The sequence below is a fragment of the Hydractinia symbiolongicarpus genome, chromosome 11, assembly GCF_029227915.1.
Source record: "Hydractinia symbiolongicarpus strain clone_291-10 chromosome 11, HSymV2.1, whole genome shotgun sequence".
NCBI lineage: Eukaryota > Metazoa > Cnidaria > Hydrozoa > Anthoathecata > Hydractiniidae > Hydractinia > Hydractinia symbiolongicarpus.
This window is the reverse complement of record NC_079885.1, coordinates 7,708,991-7,729,326: the sequence shown is the minus strand read 5'-3', so window position 1 is coordinate 7,729,326 and position 20,336 is coordinate 7,708,991. Positions and strand designations below refer to the sequence as shown.

The following is a 20,336-nucleotide window of genomic DNA, read 5'->3' as shown; positions in this document are numbered from 1 at the left end:
AAAAAGCCCTGGGATTGAGGTTGCTCACGGCCTGCATTACTTTATATTTATACCCGTTGAAACCAAAATGTTGAAAATATAAGCACGTGCAACAAAAAAAGTTAATAAATAAAAATACAAAATACAAAATTTATACTTGCTTTGCCATGCCGACAGTACACCAGGGAAAAAAGTATATCAGACATTTAAAAAATCCAACATATTTTGCTAAGTTATACAAGAAAAATTATTATAAAATTCTACACTGTACAGTTTGTACACGTCATAACAAAATCAAATATTCAGTCTATTGCATGCAGCAATCTTTTCAAAGTTTTACACAAAATATAAGAAATTAACAGTTATCTGAATTCCCGTGGAAGAATCCATTGAATCTCTCAATAAACCGATGTAAGGGATACCAAATTAAAACATAGAACTCAGTAATTTGAATTTTCAAAACTCACATTTCAACCTTGACCCCGGGCTCTTTGTCTCTTTTATGACGGGATGGCAAAAAGAGAAAAAAGCCCTGGGATCGTGGTTGTTCACAATCTGCATCATTCTATGTTTATTATTATAAATATAAGCATGTGCAACAAAAAAATAATAAAAAAAATTATGAAATAAAAATGGAAAATGTCCAAAAAAATCAAAGGCGTGTAACAACCGTTACGTAAAAAGCGAAATACGCTAAAACTATATACTTGCTTTGCCATTCCAGAAGTACAACAGGGGAAAAAAGGATACCAAACATTAAAAAAAAATCCAGCATTTTTCAACGTCATAAAAAATCAGCTGTTTAGTCTATTGCAAACCACAAACCTTCCAAAGTTATACTCAAAATATAAGAAATTAATAGTTGAAAACACATAAAAGAGAAATATAAAAACTTGAATCAATTGGTATGTTGTATATCTACGGAAATATTTCAATCTAAAATATTAAAAGAACAGACCCAAACTTATAGTTAAGAAAATCACGCATAAAATCAAAAAAGATAACAATGCAGCGCTTTCGAATTTAAGAATCGAATATATTTCAAACGATCGTAACGTAACAGATGTAAACATTGATTTAAGTTTAGGTTTTAGGATAAGGTTTTTTATAACGACATCAACACTGAATCACACAATCTGTAGTGTTAAAAACAGTAACAACGGAAAAATTACCTTTTACAGTTTATGTAAATTCTTTGCTAGGATATACACGCTGTTTTTATAAGAAAAGTGTGTTTTAGTTTCAGCCTCGATGTTCTAAACTTCTTTGACAAATGCTAGCCTCATTTTTCTCAATATGTTCTTAACATGACTGTAGCCTGAAAATATATAATAACTTAATAAGAAAAAAGCATGCTATAAGTTACTATAGCTAGCTAATGGCAATTCTACTGCATGTAACGGCCCATTGCTTGGACAAAAAAAGTTCAGTTCGTTTGATATACAATAAAAAAAGTAAACTTCTAATCAATTTTGTGCGTCATACAAATGTTCATATTTAAAACAAACTATTAAGCTTAGACATATTTTTAGGATATTCTAAACTTCTGACCCATTTTTCAGAGTATGTACTTCCAAAATAAGTGCTTAGGGGCTATTTCTTTTGCACACAAGAATCGGTTCTGAATGCTCCAACTGCTCCAACTATCATTTCTTTGGTAATTTGGGGCATTCAGAATCGAATCTGGATGAACTCCTCGAGGAGCAGTTCACTTGGAGCATTTAGAGCACTCCAAACTAATAATTTGACTTACTACTGTCAAAGCCTTCTTGCTCCTAAAACACATTTCTTTGGCGCACATTTTTTCGCTAGTGAAACTCTTGCAGTGAAAAACCATTTTGAATACTTTACATAAATTAAAAAACCACGGGAGACGGAACTTAATTATACGCAAAAATAAACAAACAGGACAGCTTCAAATGTAAACACAACTTGATTAAAAGTGAAAGCGCGATGTCATTTAACACTTCTTGCGAAGATTACGGTTTATATTTACAGAATATATGGGGAGGAAATGATGAAACAGGAGAATTATCTACGATAGATGCAAGCGCCATACGTCAGTCGTCTCCATCGAAAAAAAAATTTAAAATGACTTTTAAATTAAACGGGGTGGATAAAAAAAGTAACAAAAACAAGAAAAATAAAACAGGTGAAATAGTTGACCAAAGCGTGCCATCAACTACTTGTACAACAGTGGAGGATGAACCTACTCCAATTTATTGGAAACAAGAGGCAACCAATATCTTAATTGCAGAGTATGAGAAATCCGTCGACAAATTTAAAGTATAAAGCAAAAGAAGTATGGCAAATTATAGCGCACGAAGTTAAAAAGGAATTGTTAAAGTTAAAATATACAAATTTTCCATTTTGGCAACAATGCAACTCAAGATGGAAAACTATTACCAAAATATATAGGAAAACAATCGACCATAATAATAAATCAGGAAATGATAAAAAAAGTTGCCAATTTTATGAGGAACTAAAAAATGTTTACGGTTATCGGCCAAACGTCAAGCCCATGTGCACCGTTAGTTCCTCGGGTATGGGTAATGTTCAAAGAAAAAATGAAGTCGATGAGGAAGAAGCTGATAACAGTGTAAGTGAACGGGAAGAGGAAGATGTTGAAGTTGGCGTGGTCAGAAAAGAAAAAAAAAGGAAAAGGAAGTACGTTTCAATCCACCAACTCAATTTTAACGTGGCTTGAGACGTACCAAGTTAAGAAAGATGAAAAAGAAAAAGCACTTGAAAATAAGCGAGACGAACAACATCGGGAAAAAATGGATTTATTTAAAATGCTAATTGAAAAACTTTAAATAACTTTTTGACTTTGTTAATTGTTTGTTTTTAGTTGTATGCCTTAATAATGTTTTTTTGTATTTGTGGTTATAAAAATAGCCGTTTTATTTGGGTCGGTAGAACTAATTAAAGCAACCAATGGCAAAATTAATTCAGTGATATCCTCCGCATTTCTTTTATCTTCTTCATTTTCTAATTTGCTGAAGGCTAAAAGCGCTAGCGCTTTCGCTTTTGAAACAGCCATATTTGTTTACAAATGAGCCGTGGTTTCTTAATTATGCAAAATGTATGCAAAAATATAAGCTATATTTTTAAACCACATAAAAATGTCGGAGCACTTGGATTCGGTTCTGTGTTGTTTCTTTGGTCGCCGGAGCAGTTGGAGCATACAGATCTGAATCTCAGGTATGAAAGAAATAGCCCCTTAAAGAAAACATTTTTCAGCTCAAGACACAAAGAGAAAGTTAATATTTAAGGGAAAATTTAGCTCTGAAAGAAACGGCCAGAAACTCCTTATACACACAAGTTCATTTCTCTACTAAATAATCTAAACATCGCACCTGTTTTTTCTGTTACCTCTCAGTAGGTAGCTTGCTAGCATTCTCCTAATAAAACGCCAATCAGTTTTTTACTTCGAATACTAAACTTCGTTTCATCCCAAAGAGAGCGAATTGAAGATGCATACAATTGCCTGAAACATTTCCAATCAGTTATCTTTGTGATGTTATCGTACGTTAGAAATATTTCTAACTAACTCCTTCGTTCGACAACAACACAACATTTTTGTTTTTTACATTTCAGATTCGAAGAATCCACTGAATCTCTCATCGAGTCCATATGATGGGTGCAAAATAAAAACATAGAACACAGTTTTTTTTTTTTTTCATTTCAGCCTTCATGTTTCTAATTTTCCCTGGTGTACTTGCCCATTGCTTTGGAGAGAAAAAGGTTCAGTTTGTGAGATATATACGCAATGAAAAAGTAAACTTCTATTAAATTTGTGCATCATATAAAATTTTATATAGCTATTATATAGGTATTGGCAATTTTTTTTATATTTAGAACAAACAATCAAAATTAGACAATTTCTTAATGTATTCTGAACTTATGACCCATTGTTTAAAGTATATATAGTCTTACAAAAAATGTTCTTAACTTTCTTGACGAACACTATCCTCGTTATTCTTAATTATATTCTTAGCATGTCTATGTCTTGAAAATATATAATACCTTAATAAAATAAGGCTTGCAATAAGTTGCTATAGCTATTGGCAAATTCTTTTATATTTATTTAAAACAGTTGAGGTTAGACATATTTTAAGATATCTTTAACTGACCCTGAGTGCATTCTTATAAAAAAATATGTTCAGGCTGAAGACAAAAAAAATTTAGCTTCATATTTAAGGGAAAATTTATCTGGAAGCGTGTAAACAACTTAAAAACGTTATTCACCTAAATTTATTTCTCTATCAGATAATCTAAACAACACACCTGGTTTTCTTTCGCTTTTTCAGTAGTAGTTAATGTTCTCTGAATAAAAGTCCAATCAGTTTTTTACTTCGATTGCTAAACTTCGCTTCATACCAAAAAAAAACCAAATTGAAAATGTATAGCTAGCTACAATTGTCTGATACATTTCCAATCAGTTTTTTTTTTGACGTTATATCATCGTACGTTTTTCTTCTTTGTAACAAATATTTCTGACAACAACATAAACTTTTTATACTCGCTCAACAACAAAAGCCGCTCTGCAACAACATTTTTGTTTTTTTATATTTGAGGTTCGAATTACATTCATATTCGAATCCGATAGATTTTCTATAAAAGGAAGCAACCTCGGTCCCAGAACACAAAAATTGAAAATATAGAAAAACAAGTATAAACTTTAATCTAACCTTATGATGAGTAAACATTGTTTGAAATAACTTTTTCCAGGATTACTTTAAAAAAGAGACAACCTTCTTCGCTGCGCTTTTCTTTTTTCAGTTGATAAACAACTTGCTTCCGTTAGATACGGCACGCACATAATAAACCGGGGGTAAAATTTAATTAATTTATCTTTAACCAACCCGTAAGGCTTTTAAAACAAAAAAACGAAACAAGTCAAAACGTTTTAAAATAAAAGAATAGTATTAATAAAACAACAAAAGAGTTTTATTTTTTAAACTAATAAGAAAAAAGAGTTAAATGTTTAAATGATAACCTCCTGATTTGCGTTTTTTTTAACTTAGTAAATTTTAGCGTAACGCCACGTCATAAAAAAGTGACCCGTACTTTGCGTGTCGTGGACTCACGTGTCGTGGACTCACCAGAGGCGGATCCAGTGTATGTCAGCGCCGTCACTCGACTGACATAATTTTTACTAAGAATCGTAAAAAATAATAGGCTACTGTGATCCTGCAGTCCCTGCGACCGTTGACCTTTATTTTACGGACCTTTTTTGTGTGTGACTGAGTTGATGGATACGGCAAAAAGCGACTGACATCCAAAGAATTTTCATGCAATGTGATTGGCTTGCCGGCCGAAATAACGTTTTCTGATTGGTTTACAAAAACTGACGACTTTGACCCATACTTACGGCATTCGAAATGTGACACAGCATGTATTTTTCAATAATCATTGAATTTTTTTATAACCGATGCCGTGTAATTTGAATTTCCGACCAAACGAAAGCAATTAGGCACCACCTAACTTTCATATGAAAAATTCTTTTTATACTTAATTTTTAATTTTCACGAAATAGACCCAGAGCACACGTAGACTGATAATAACTTCCTGCAGATGTTAATAGCTTACTAATAGGATATATCATCTGAGGAAATTTAATATTAGTACAAGTCTGTGAATTTTTTGAAAAAATTAATAATTCCTAACCAATTAGTCAAAGTGGCAATTTTATGTGGGTAGCATAAAAAGCTAATGGTAAAAGTCCATTAACTTGTGCGAAAATTAAAACAATGGCTTAAAACTTGATAGACCAGATCGATGAAAAAGAGAGCAATATACATTGACCTATCATTGTAGTTTTTAAGTTTTTTAATTTAGGCATTTTCTCGGACGCCGATAAGGCATTTTTTACAGCATATCTGTTTTAACACAGATACAAGTACAAAAAACATTAAAAGCAATTTTTCTGATTGAAATAAGTCAGATAGGAATTGATAAAACTAGTTTAAGCCCAAATTTTTTAACCAGTCCAAAGAAATTGTAAAGTACCGGAATGTTCAACTTAAATTATGTTGGTGCAAAAGCTTAATCATGATTACGACTACGGTTTAAGTGATAAAAGGGTGCATATATGTTTTATTCTGTGGTGCTACATTCAACATGTTGTATAATACAGAAGTTAGTTTTGAAAATTTACTATTTCCTGGGATAATTATTTTTAGCTCTTAAAGTCACTGGAGATTTGTTTGTACAGCTACATGTCCTAGCTACATGTTGGTAACAATACACTTGTTGACGTGCTGCAAAATTCCATCATTAGGGTTTTTCCTTTACCCTGAGGTATATATATAGTAGGAATTCTGTTTTACTTTCTTGCTAAGAAGAACATCAAGGTGAGTCATTTATCTATTCCATCCTACATATGATGATGACGCTCTGCAAAATTAAACTGGTGTAACACAATATAATTGATGGGAATGAAGCTGTTTTTACTTGTACTATCAGGCTTGGTTTAGTTTGTTTTGATAGACTAGTTGCGGTAGCATGGTTAGTACTCTAAACACAGAACATTTTTGCCACCTTTCGCCAAATACTTTAATTTCCCAGTGGTAAGAAAAATTATGCTGTGGCTGCAGACTGTACAGATACATCAAAAACCAAAAACTAAATTTCCTATTTCCTCTACCTGTGGTGCAAAGTGCAAAGTTAAACCTGTATTTACATCATTAAATGCTAAAAATACTTATGCTCAAGCTCATATTCTGTTTTGTCTGCAAGGTGTTGATGAAGGATGTGATGATAATTTTAAAGCCAACCATTTTTGTAATTCTGGTTAAAACAATTCGGCTTCCCCTAGTTAAGCCTACTTTAGCATATAGCAGACTGTCCATGTCTAGAATAGCTAACATTACGTTATTAGCCATTTCCTAGACATGCTGACGAGCCCTGATATTGGGTGAAACAGTCTTAAAATATTTGAATTTAAACTCTTGTTTTTAATTTTCATACACTTTTTTGAAACCCTTTTTAAAGATGGTTTGTTATTTTCTTGTCCATTCAAAACTTTAGAGCAAAAAACGTCTCTAAACAAAGCTAATAATTTGGACATTATTTAAGCCGTGTATAATGCGTAGAGGCTTAAAATAACGAAAGTTTCCGGGGCTGTACCTCGGACCCGCCATGGGGGGCTTACATCACCCCCCCATGACGCCTAGCTGTTCTGGGCGGAGCAAATTGCTGCGCTTTTTTTGCTTTGCAAAAAATGTGACTGACATGTTAAAAATGTTGGATCCGCCCCTGTACACAAGCGTTTTATTATATAGATAACGGATTTTTGTTGGTTTAGAATTAATTCTCGCAGACTTTTTCCTCTGACATTTTGGATAAAATATTCTTTTAGAGAGCATATATGTAATGTACTAAAATAATTAAATTCTGAAATTTTTAGATTTGTCTACATTTTGGTTAAACTTTGCAACAGACCAAAAAAACTGAATTAAGTTGGCGAATAATTTGTTTTAAAATTGGTAAACATTTTGTGAATAAGGGGCGCAAAATGGACTGCATAGATATATTGTTGTTGCTTTAATGTGAGGACACCGTACCGTATGCAATACAGAGAAAACCATGTTATTAAATCTTACACCTTTTAAGCTTTTATTTTTTGTATATTATATATAAACGCTTTGACGGACTGCTGTACGAGATTAAAATTTGTGTAAGATTTTATGGGTAAAGCCAATACGAAAATTGTTGAAAGAACAGATTTTTGTGTAACCGAAAAAACTGACTTTTACTGACTTTTGTTGATTTAGAACTAAATATTTAAGAAAGCCATGTGAGCCATTCTCAAAAAAGTGCGACATTTGACAGTAGTCAAGATGGAAAATTAATGTGTCAGATTTCAATATTTTTTCGAATTTTTACAAAATTTAGAGTCTTGACGAAAGGAATTTCATGGTTAGCAGTACAAGATATTTGGATTTTCATATTTTCTATGCTGATGTAACCTAACAAGGATATAAATCCCTTCTAATTTTTTAAAAATGGTCATGAACGAACAATCTTATTTTAAACCCGAAGAGGAGACTTTAGATATTCACAATAAAGCAATAAAAGAACACACAATGGCGTTATAAGAAAATATTTTAATTTTGCAATTTTTTGTTAAGTATTCGACGGTCTGCAATAGATTGAAATAAGAATTTATGAAATAAAATTTTTGAAATAAAAATTTATGATAAACATATTTGAAAAAAAGTGGCATAGAATAAACTGAAGGCCAATTATTGTTTAAAGCCACGGGACACGAGACAATATTTTTAATAACAAATTTATGTTAATTACTATCGCCTAAAACTGTTAACTTGTGTCGCAAGATAAGCTTTTTGTTACTCGCAACATTATTTTTGTTACTCGCAACATTATTTTTGTTACTCGCAACATTATTTTTGTTACTCGCAACATTATTTTTGTTACTCGCAACATTATTTTTGTTACTCGCAACATTATTTTTGTTACTCGCAACATTATTTTTGTTACTCGCAACATTATTTTTGTTACTCGCAACATTATTTTTGTTACTCGCAACATTATTTTTGTTACTCGCAACATTATTTTTGTTGCTCGCAACATTATTTTTTTTGCTCCCAACATTATTTTTGTTGCTCGCAACATTATTTTTGTTGCCAGTATCAAGATACAAAATTAAATCGATCTGATTTTATATCTTGTTACCAGCAACAACAAAGAAAGTTAAGCGTATAAATATTCTCCGTCTCGCCACTTGCTTCAACAATTCTAATGCAACACTTTTACGCGCGACCAATCACAATGCAGCAATTTTGCTAAATGATCAAAAGTCAATAAAAAGGGCGTTTTTTATAGATATGTTGCATTTGTATAGATTTGGCGACACAACAAATTTTTTGTGCGATAGTAACAAATTAAATTTGTTACCATTGCTTGAAAAGATTGTCTCGTGTCCCCTTGGCTTAATTGTTATGACTCAAACCGTATTTTTCAATATTTTCTGTTAACTCTTGTGAGGCCGTATGAAATACACCGAAAAACGTTTAATTTCCTCTTTGCAAACATTTCTTTTTTTAACTTTCGGATATTTAGTTTTGCCAGCGGCACTATGCAATGTTTGATATGTTGTAAACTGTTTATTTTTTATATTTTATGTCAATCTTTGGCGACACTATGCAAGCCGATTTAGCTATTTATTTATGTAACTATATATAGAGATTTTATTTGACATGTTGTAGTTAAACAAATCAAATAACACTTGGGTTCACACAGGCTGAGATATTAGGAGACATTTTAAGGCATATTTAAAACGTACTCAGCCATAGTTACTTCGTACACTAAACAAATAATAGTAAATAATTATTTTTATTTATTTTACCATATGTATTTTTAAAAAACACTTTATTTAAAAAATGTAAAAATACACGAAGCTTTTTCTTTAAAAAATACACAATAAATTATTTTAATTTTGCCAATTATATTTTTTTTAGAAGGAAGCGAATAAGAGTTTTTGTAATAAAAAAAAATAAGTAAAACACTTACCCAATCTGAGCTGGAATGTTTTTATAACAAAGCATGCAGTAACTTTAAAGCATGATTTGTAGTGTGGATAGAAATATTTTTGTTTGTTTTTAATTTGTGCTTTAGCAGTAAGTATAAACAGAGAGCCCTTAAGGCACTCCTTATTTGTGTAACTAACAAAAGGAATGGCAAAATGAAAAACAACTGATGTTTTTGGGGGCATTGTGAGTCCCTAAACAAGTCCAGGAAGATGCCCTGGAAGCCACCGCTTTTCAACGCACTCTGATTGTCATAACAGTTTAAAATCAACTCCTGAACTCGTCGTTGATAAACTGCTTATTGCTTTGTTTTTTTTACTTCAAGTCACGTGAATTTTATTTATCTGTAAAACTTAAACAAGGGTTCGTGAAAATCACTAATAAAACATAATAAAAACAAATATTTGGGAGATATTCCTTGTTGAATTATTGCCAAAGGCGAACACCTAGCTTGTCAATGTGTTAAAGTCCACTCAAAGATGGGCAACACGGAGGCGTTTTTCTTGCATAGGAATTAGTTTCCTAGTTAAAAGTTTCAAGCGCTCAGACAAATAAGTATCTTTTATAGAAAATAAAAATTGTATATTCTAAAAAACTAATCGTATAATTGTGTTTACATATGAAAAAACTTAGAAAAGTGTATAGTAAAAATTTACAAAATATTTTCAATCCGACATAATATACAAATAATTCGAGATGGTTGCTTTTATCATGCACTTCAGGCGGGAGCGTCTGACGGAATATTTTGGGATATTCGTGCAGATATCCAATATCAAATATTTGCTTGAGATATTCGACAGTTTCTCCGGCACTTATATTTCGTTTATATATATAGTTCATTTATAAAATTACATGCAAGTCAATCAGTTGGAGAGTTAATTAAAAATAAAAAAGTTATTAAACACAGGATATAATATATCGCACTCCGTCTTTTATTGTTCTCGATAGTAGCACACAAAAGATAAGCAATCAGATGGAGAGCTGAAAATAACTGAAGTGCGAATGTTTTAGAACAACAAGAAACAAGAAGAACGAAAAAGACAAAAACAAAACAAACAACCCATTCCCTTCCAATGGTGCACGATAAAACACTTATTCAGCGCTTTGTTAATATTCGAGTCGCGTCGCCGAATATCACACGCTCGACTAAATAATAACGGATATCCGATTTTATCTTGCTGAATATCTGCTTAATGTTACCTTTTTATAAGCGAAGTATTTTAAAAAGAGTCATTCAACAACAAGCGCGTCATTTCTTCGGCTTAAAATTTTAGAAACAGACGCTTGTTTAAATGGTTATCTATTTACAGGGAGGGGAAAACCATTTTCTCTTTTTGCTTTACCAATAAGTGTTGTAATTGTTTTTAATCATTATGAAGAATGAACAAGTATTCTTTATAACAGGATCCCCACGCCTCCTTATAACTCCTCAAATCCTCAAATCCTCAATTTTTTGGAAATTTGACATATGGTTATTTTTTATGTATGCTAGTTTTTACATTTTATATTTTGAATAACCACAACTTGTGGCCTGCAAACATTGCTTTTTTCTTGTTTTGTTTGTATTTAAAGCAAAGTTTCTCAGTTATCTTTTGTAAGAAAATATTGAGATGCCAGTCTGTGTGTTCCTTCATTTTTGCAAGTGCAAGTTTTTCTCCTTAAATCTCCTCAATTTTGTTAACAAAAGCTCCTCGAGAATCACAAAAATCTCCTTAAAAGTCCTCAAATCTTCTCAAATTTTGTTTTGAAAATAGAGTGGAAACCCTGTTATAAGAAGTTGTCTCAAGTCCTTACTATAAAACTATTTTTCGCTACAAATAATTTTTTTTCAAAATTTGGCTATTATTAGCTATGTTCTGTTTTTTGTTTTTCTTTTCATAATTTTAGTATTTTATGATTTTTTCGTCTAGTTGCCAAAAAATATTTCGTGTTTGTTATTATTTAAATCGAAAAGTTACATGGAATATATATCCCATACGGAGTAAGGGGTTGCATATTTCCGGATAATCGAGTTTAATAATCTCGATTTTTTCTTTTACGTCGTAATGATACTGCACAAACTCACTTATGTACCAGTTTGCAATCCCATTTACTAAAGTTATTAAATTATTGACGAAATAATTGTCTTTCCTTAGAAAAATATAATCTTCCAACTTGTCGACAATTTGTTTCTTCCATCCCATGTAGAACTCAAAATTATCAAAATCAGCAGCACGTACTCCGTCATACCGAAAAAACCAATTCATAAAATGTTGGGAATGAATAGTTTCTTTTGTGGAGCAAGCTTTAGCCAATTTAAAAAAAGTTTCGCTCTCCATATGCTCTCCTACGTTGTTCCAATCTATGTAATTTGGTTTTAACGATTGAATGTGTTTTATTGCTTCTTTGTGTTCTAACTGAACGTCCATCACACGAAATATGAATTCTACTTTCCCTTCTGCTATCAAGTTTAACAATTGCTGAAGTTTTGATTTGTAGTATTGGGTCACACATTCAACAAAATTGCCATCAGAAGGAATATCTTTTCTCTTAAAACTAAAAGAGTTGAAAAAATTCGCTGCGGCAAGGAGGTATGTTTCAAATGGTGGGGTATGCGAGAAGATTGTCACATTTCCACTGGTATGTAAATCCGACTGACCGAATATTTGACCAGTCAATTGGTATCTGCAAAATTCAACACGGTCTTGCTTTCTAACAAAATTGACCGTTGCTTGTAATGATAGCCTCGATAAATAGCTCTGCTTCCATTTTACTTTTGCATTGTCCAGAGAAAGTTGAGTAGTATTCCAATGATCTATCAAATCCCTTACATCCGGAGGTTGGCTTGACGTATCCACATTTTCACAAGCGCTGTGAAAGTCAATTAATGTCTCTTCACTCCACCCTGTCGAAAACCAAACTTCCAGAATTGAATCGACATTTTTCTGCATTTTCATCATTTCGTAGATAACCAACGAGCGCGCCACACTGATTTCACATTGATCATATCCATATACATTTACTTTATTACCATTGCCAATAAAATCTCCCATCATGCACTCGAGTAAGTCAACATAACCAATGAGAACATACGTCTTTCCAAACTCGAAGCTTTTTTTTGCTACAGGTGCATTTCGAAATATTTGATAAAGTTTCTTCGGATATTTAAATCTTAGTTTGGGAAGAATAATCGGCAATTGTTGTTCGTAGTTTTCTTTGCATCTAATTTTTGTTTTTTCCTCCAATAGATTAAGCATATCAAAATAAAAAGATTTTCTTAGGGAAAAAAAGTGTTCTTGTTCATCGGGGTAGGTCTCACAGTATTCTTTATGATAGGGTGGGATATTTAACACTGGTCCTCGCCAAGACTTTACCGATGCTATTACTTCTTCTAGAGTTCTTTGACTCCTATGAGCAACAATAAAATTATATTTTTCCCAACTAGCAACACCAATATTTGACTTGTCATCATTTCTCTTTATGCCATTTGAGTAAAAGGGTGTTCTAGGACAGATTTTCTTGTGCTGTAGTTTCCAATCTATTTTTTGACATATCTTGCTGCAGTACAATCGTTCTTTGCAGCCTCCACAAACAAACTTTGCTTCATCGTCATAACAGCCATAACAAAGTTTAAATTCTTTCACTGACCTAAATCGTATGATTTTGGCAATGGTTATAGTTACTTGCGCCAACACAAAGAATCAAAAACAAAATAAAACAAGCAAACACTGTCTAAAAGGGCTCATAAGCCTACCTTCAGGCGAATCAATTTTCGCGAATTTCGCAGGTTTTTGAATTTCGCGAAAATTACCCCATAAAAAACGGTTTAAATTGAGAAAAAAATTTCGTTAAATTCTGTGTTCGCGAAAATTAAATCTCGCAAAATATTTGAACTTGCTAACTTAGCGTAAAATATTAATTTCCCTTTAAAAAATATCTTTGCGAAAATTAACTCCCTTACGGTATCTAGTATTCAATGTATGTGAAACCATACGGATTTATACCTTCTTTTCTTCTCAAAATCAGGATCTTGCATGCTCTATTTCTGCTGTTCGTTTACCACCAGAGAAAAAGCCTTCTTGTCAACGACATTGATACCTTCTTTTGGTTGGAAGGTGTAAGTTTTGAATATAGCTTTTTTAAAATGAAATATTAGATTCAAATTTATTACTAGAATCTATTTAATGCTATTTTCACACATATCGCCCAGTAATACAAAGCAAAGAATTTCAGATATCTGATATCAGATATCTTAACGTAATGCGGCAGTAGCCCTCACTTGTTTTTTATATTACAACAGTTATGTTTTCTCAGCATGTTTGACAATAAGCAAGAGTGGAGTGCATGCAATGAAATCTATTTTTTAAACTCTCCTTCATCTGAATATATTTTTGGTAGCGCGCTTCCACAGTAAGGAAATATAAACGCTCCGAAGTAGGTAATAAAACGAAGGAAACAAGAAAGCTGGGTGGCTGGAGAACTATGAAATTAGGTTACTGTAAACGACACTTTTGCAGCAACTAAGTTGTCGTTTAAAGCTTATATTTAAATCTAATATAAAGCTCTTATGTTAGAGGATTTTTTTGTTGTACGTTCAAAGAAGAATGTTTAAGGGGTTACGAAACAGCTTTTGGTTTTCGACTTCAGTGACTTACACGAAAGTTGAACTAGTGGCGGTGTAAAAATTTATGAAAACAGCAACCTAAATCATCTTAAATATCATATTGGGCATCCAAATGTAACTGAAAATGACAGAAACTTTCCCTACAAATATTGGATATCCATAATTTCTTCGATATAAGTACTTAACTAGCTTTTAACTCAAACTTTCTAATAAAATAAACTTTAAACTTTTTGAACTAGCTAGCAGGCTAGCTAGCTATATCCTTTAAAAATTTCGCACGGAGACATAAAAGTTTATTGTACATAAAGCCAGTTTAAGCAACAAAAACGACTTTAAAATCTTTGTAAAAGTATTAATTACCTCTTAAAGCTGGCAACATAGCATTTTTTAACAAACACAATTATGTCTGTTCCCCGTTAAAACAAACTTTAGATTAACTGATATTAAATATATTTTACAGACCGTAGCTTATTTTAACGCCAAAAAGAATACTGAAGAAAATCTTCTTTTTTTAGATAATATAAGTAAAAATGTAGCAAATTCATCATAAAAAATTAATTATTTATAAACAGGTTGTGTAGATGTCTTTATGGTTCTAAAGTGTGTATAATTTCTTGCACCGTGTCCGTTTATAACACCACTTTCTTTCGAAATTGCGGGGATTGAGCTTATTGAATCTTTTCGTAACCCATTTAATCTTACAAACATCCTGCATTAACTTTGTCGTTTAGTGGAAATTTATTTACAATTTCTTATTTTTGTTTTTGTTTGTTATTTTGATTTGTATTTTGTATATCTATTGAGATTTTTATTATTATTATTATTATTATTATTATTATTATTATTATTATTATTATTATTATTATTATTATTATTATTATTATTATTATTATTAGAGCGTTGGAATACAAAGGTCCATATTGATATAGATCGTAATGTACTCGTGTGGCTAATGATTTCAGTTTGCGGTAACCTGGCCAAAGCTCGTCGTTGAGCGCCCGATACACCACTAAGCTCCTGTTCCGCCATTTTAAACACCACGAGGCGAGTGAATAAAATAAGGTACTCAAAATTAATCCAAGCGTGGAAGAGCCGAGTCGTTTAAACCAAATTGTATTTTTAAACAACTTGGTTTAGTAAAAAACCTGGGTTACATTAGCAATTTTAAATTCTGGAATGTTAATAAAAACCTGCCCTGTTAATAAAAACCTGAATCCCGCTCACCGCTTGGCAGTATGTTATTGATGAACAAAGTAGTTCTTCTTCAATATGACTTACACGCATTATACTCGCCTTCATGATCAGAGGTCTGATCGGGGTGAAGCATTCTCTGTTGAGAATGAAATACGGATGTGCTATGATAAATATTCACCTATATAAAATAATAATATTTTGCGGTACATTGTAGGGTAATGGGGTATTGCTGCATTAATACAAATAGAGAGAGTCCATATAACAACACGTGTGTAAATCAATGTCGCGATGAAGAAAAAACAAAATAGGAAGCAGAATGTTTTGTGCGGGACACCAGAGGCACTTACGTCAATACAACAAGAACTTCATTAGAGAGTAAAACAATGGAGCACGTTTGATATAACTCTATGGTTAACCCAACTCTGCCGCAACTCCCCAATATAATGTTTTATAAGTCAAAAATTACACCAAAGGTTTTAGTTTCTCAATCATATGAGCTATGTGGACCTAATTACGCAACGCTAGAATTGTTTGGATTGCGCTTAGAGTTTTACGGAAGTCAGCACAAATTAAAACGCAAATCCGTTTATCTTTAAACGAATTGACGTCAAAGTAGGGTAAAACTGTGTAAAGCAAATATATGGAGACTGTTAACAACAATAAAAAAAAGTGAGAAATAACTGAGAAGGAAAATTTAAAAATATTAAAATGTTCCACAAGAACTGTTTCTGATAATATTTTTGTTCGTACATGAAAATAAGTCTCGTTTGCATTTAATAACTTCTTAATTTGTGTTTCTACTTTACAGCGATAGGTAAGTTCATTTTTTAGTTTCTTTTTTCTCCCTTTTGATTTTCACGCATATTGTGATTTTTAATTTGCAATTAGCTTAGTACGCTTTGCAATCTAAAAATAAAACACTGAATATGGATTGGCGCCAGAACCACGTTGGTTTTGTACTTTGTTATGAAACACTTGATCAAGATCATAAGACAAGTAGCGGAACAATATATGGTAACTGTAACAAATATCTGATTTAAATTAAATGCGTAGATGATCAATAATCTACATCATCGATGCAGTATAGTCAAGTATACCGTCTTTTTTAGTAGGCATATCCCATTTCACTTTCCCTTCAATGGTTTGATCAGTAAAAATCCGGGGGAAAAAATAGCTAATTTAAAAACTAGCTAAAGACACCAAGCAACATATTGGCAATATTGCGCTAATACTTCAATACAAAAATCTTTTTGATACAGATGTGTAAAAACAACAACAAAGGTGTTTATGTCAGGAGAATTTTTTAGTGATCAGTATCTGTATACAACTTTCACAGACTATTTCTATATAAATTTTCGAAAAATCAGGTTTGTAAATTACACATATTCTGATCTACAAATGAACGTAGTTTAAATAATAAATAATTGAAACAAATACAGTGTGTAGAGTGAAGGTTTTAGTACCTACCCCGAAAATCTAGGAAGTTTTTCAGAAAATTTTTTTTACTGTAATAAGTCATATAAAATTTTAGAAAAAGACACAAAATGTGAGAACGTTTCGAGAACGTCACTGAAGTTATACAAAAAAAACAGGAGGGAAGAAGGGGGACGAGTATTTTATTTTCTTGATTCTCTTCTTAGGACTCCTTGTGCAGGTTAAGGTTGTTTCTTAACTTAGACAAAGAACCCATCGCTTGCAGCATAAGATTCTACAATCTTTCCATGATCTCATACTTTTTTTAAACTTTTTCAGTAATGGAATATACACACACATTTCGTCGCATAACTTGCAAGGTCTTTTGGCAATACCATAAACTTTTGGTAACTGGTTACTCCAAGTCTCCCCCTACTACCCCACTCCACGCCTAAGCCCGCAACAACACCATTTTCCGATATGATGTTTGATTTGATTAAATTAAAAACTTGTGTTTTGGTTTGTATGTCCATTTCGTGTCTTTAGCGCTAAAAGAGTTGAAAGATGTTTTGCTGTTTATCCTCTCCGATAAAATTACGAAATATTTAGGTAGATTACAGATAGGTGTTGCTTTCCTATGTGCACAAATAAGGATTTAATACGTTACGTACTTTTTTAATAGATTTTGCAACAAAAGACCAGCTCTTATCATGAAGGGAATAACGCTCGCACTCGTGGTTGCCATACCACTTGCATTGGCCAAATATTGTCCTTCATACTGCGGGTGCTTAACCTATTCAGACAGCGTGAGCTGTATTCAAAAGACAGTTAGGACATTACCATTAATCTACATGCCTAGAGGGCAAATCAAAGAAATGTTTTTTGCTATGAATGAAATCAGAAGAATACCAGCAAATTATTTTCAAAGGTTTCCTAGGCTTGAAGAGATTGTAATAATTGGAGGTAAAATGCAAAGCCTTGGCAGACTTACTTTCCGTGGATTAAAATATTTGAGAAAGATTACCATCATAAAGAATAAGCTACGTTCCCTACCATCAGACATATTTCGAGGTTTGGTGAGATTAAAAAAACTTAACATAAGAAATAATGAATTTGATACACTTGATCCAAGATTATTCGATGGACTAAAGAACCTTGAAGAACTTGATTTCGGTTACAACGGCATTAGAAATCTTCCTGAAGGCTTATTTAAAGATTTAAAAAATCTTAATTTGTTAGAATTAGGTGGAAACAGATTCAAAATCCTTCGTTCAAGCTGGCTGTCAGGATTAACTCAGCTTAATAAGCTTGTTATGACAAATGGCGAAATCAAGAAAATTGACGATTATGCGTTCAAAAATTTAAAGAAATTAAAAACTCTTTATTTGGAATCTAATCAAATTGAGAAAGTAAGCAATCAGACATTTTTTGGGTTGGACAGTTTAGATGTTCTCAGCGTGCAATCAAATAACATACAAGAAATTGAAAGTGGCGCTTTTCACCATCTTGGTAACATAAGTTTTTTGGCTATAAATGGAAACAACATAAGTCGAATTTATCCGTACACATTTTCAAAATTAAAAAAATTGGAACGATTATCTCTCAGAAGTTGTGGCCTCAAGCATTTGTCAGTGAATATATTCCAAGGTTTAAACAGACTCACGTTTCTTTCCCTTTACAACAACAATGTAACACAACTGCCAAACAATGTTTTTATTGGAATGCCTAATCTTCAAACCTTGGTTCTTCGAAGAAATGAGATTGAGAAAATTTCTCCTGAAGCTTTTTATGGGTTAACAAAGCTGAAAACGTTATACTTAGATTTTACTAAAATCACAACAACAGAAAAAATCAACTTCAAGAATATCAAGACGCTTCTTGAACTGCGCTTGTCAAATAATTTGATCAAAAAGATCCAACCAAATGCATTCTCTCCTCTGATCAACCTTCGAAAGTTATATCTAAATAAGAATAAAATTTCCAACATCAGTGCAGAAGGATTTAATGGACTAGTTAATTTGCGTGAATTAAACCTTAACGATAACTTACTGGAGGACATTCCAGCTTCAACATTTGATGCAACACCAAGGATTTATTCTGTTTCAGTAAAAGGGAATCTAAAACCAATCACGGGGTGAAAAATAAACAATCAACATTTACATTTATTTAAACCTCAGAACAACTATCGGACTATTTACACTTCCAGGACTATTAAAAGAAGAAAAAGCTTTCGGGGATTTTGTCCATGTATTTCTGTCTTATAAAATGTATTACATACACTTCTGATTTTTGTATATTCGTCCCTTTGTGATTTTGCCTAGCTTCATCAAAAAGGTGGAACATACATATATATATATATATATATATATATATATATATATATATATATATATATATATATATATATATATATATATATATATATATATATATATATATATATATATATATATATATATATATATATATATATATATATATATATATATATATATATATATATATATATATATATATATATATATATATATATATATATATATATATATATATATATATATATATATATATATATATATATATATATATATATATATATATATATATATATACTACTAATAGCATCATTTGGTCGCAAAGTCCAAAAATGAAGCATTTGGTAGACAATACATATTTCTAAAAATTTACGTCACTTATAAGTAAATAATTTCGCGCATCACCTCAAAAACTTTCATTTTGCATGGGGTACGTAAAGGTCTTACCGAGATTAAAAAATACATTGTCATGTCCACCAAATAACGCTGCCTTTCCTAAGAGGCTCATTTGGTAGACACGACCATATATATTATCACTTATAGCATCATTTGGTAGACATGTCTACCAAATGCCTCTATAGTAGTAAATGTATATATTTTGCATAAGTTGTGTCAAATTTAAAAAACAGACTTTTTATGTCAACCAGGCTTTTTATTGCACATGTCAGCACTTTTTGCATTTTGTCGACTACCTCATTTAACTTAACAAGATTTAGGTGTTTTACTGTCAAAATTTTAAAACCGTTGCAAGGTTACTATTTAATTAATTAATTAATTAATTAACTAACTTTTTTTTATTTATGTTTTTGTAAATTCATCTATTTTTTTAGAAAGCTCCCTAAATTGAAACACAGGGAACTTATAACAAATATGCGTAATTCAAGTTTGATACGTTTTTGTACATTTATTTTAGTCCAAACATGTTCTTTTATGATGTTTCTTGCTAATAATAACATTCTTCTATAGTAAGAAATTTTTGTTATTTTTAAAATTGTGTTTGTGTTTTACTTTAGAGAGCAAGTTTATTCTTGTAGCTAATGAAAAGAGGCGTGGAAAGGGGTCAGTTTAAAGATGAATATTAAGGAATTCCATGATAATTCACCGGCTCTTTTACTTATCCATCCAGAAAAATACATTTTTTTGAGTTCTCAAAATTCTCGAGCAAACATAACTAACTGCTTGACCTTTCAGCCTTATCGTGTGAATATGAATCAAATTATCATAATAAAATCACATTTGAACACCTTTAAGCCATTTTTAGCATTTTTTGTTACT

General features: G+C 31.7%; 1 protein-coding gene across 1 annotated transcript; it reads left to right on the top strand.

The window, feature by feature from the left end:
- The first annotated feature begins 15,014 nt into the window (after positions 1–15,014).
- LOC130614673 (leucine-rich repeat-containing protein 15-like) lies at positions 15,015–19,079 on the top strand. The gene is made up of 2 exons (XM_057436109.1): positions 15,015–16,147; positions 17,429–19,079. Exon 2 carries the CDS (start codon positions 17,457–17,459, stop codon positions 18,882–18,884), a length of 1,428 nt encoding a protein of 475 aa, XP_057292092.1. The 5' UTR covers positions 15,015–16,147; positions 17,429–17,456; the 3' UTR covers positions 18,885–19,079.
- The last annotated feature ends 1,257 nt before the right edge of the window (positions 19,080–20,336 follow it).

Excerpts from the sequence above, each read along its gene's own strand:
- LOC130614673 (XM_057436109.1), top strand. The coding sequence starts at position 17,457 with ATGAAGGGAATAACGCTCGCACTCGTGGTTGCCATACCACTTGCATTG.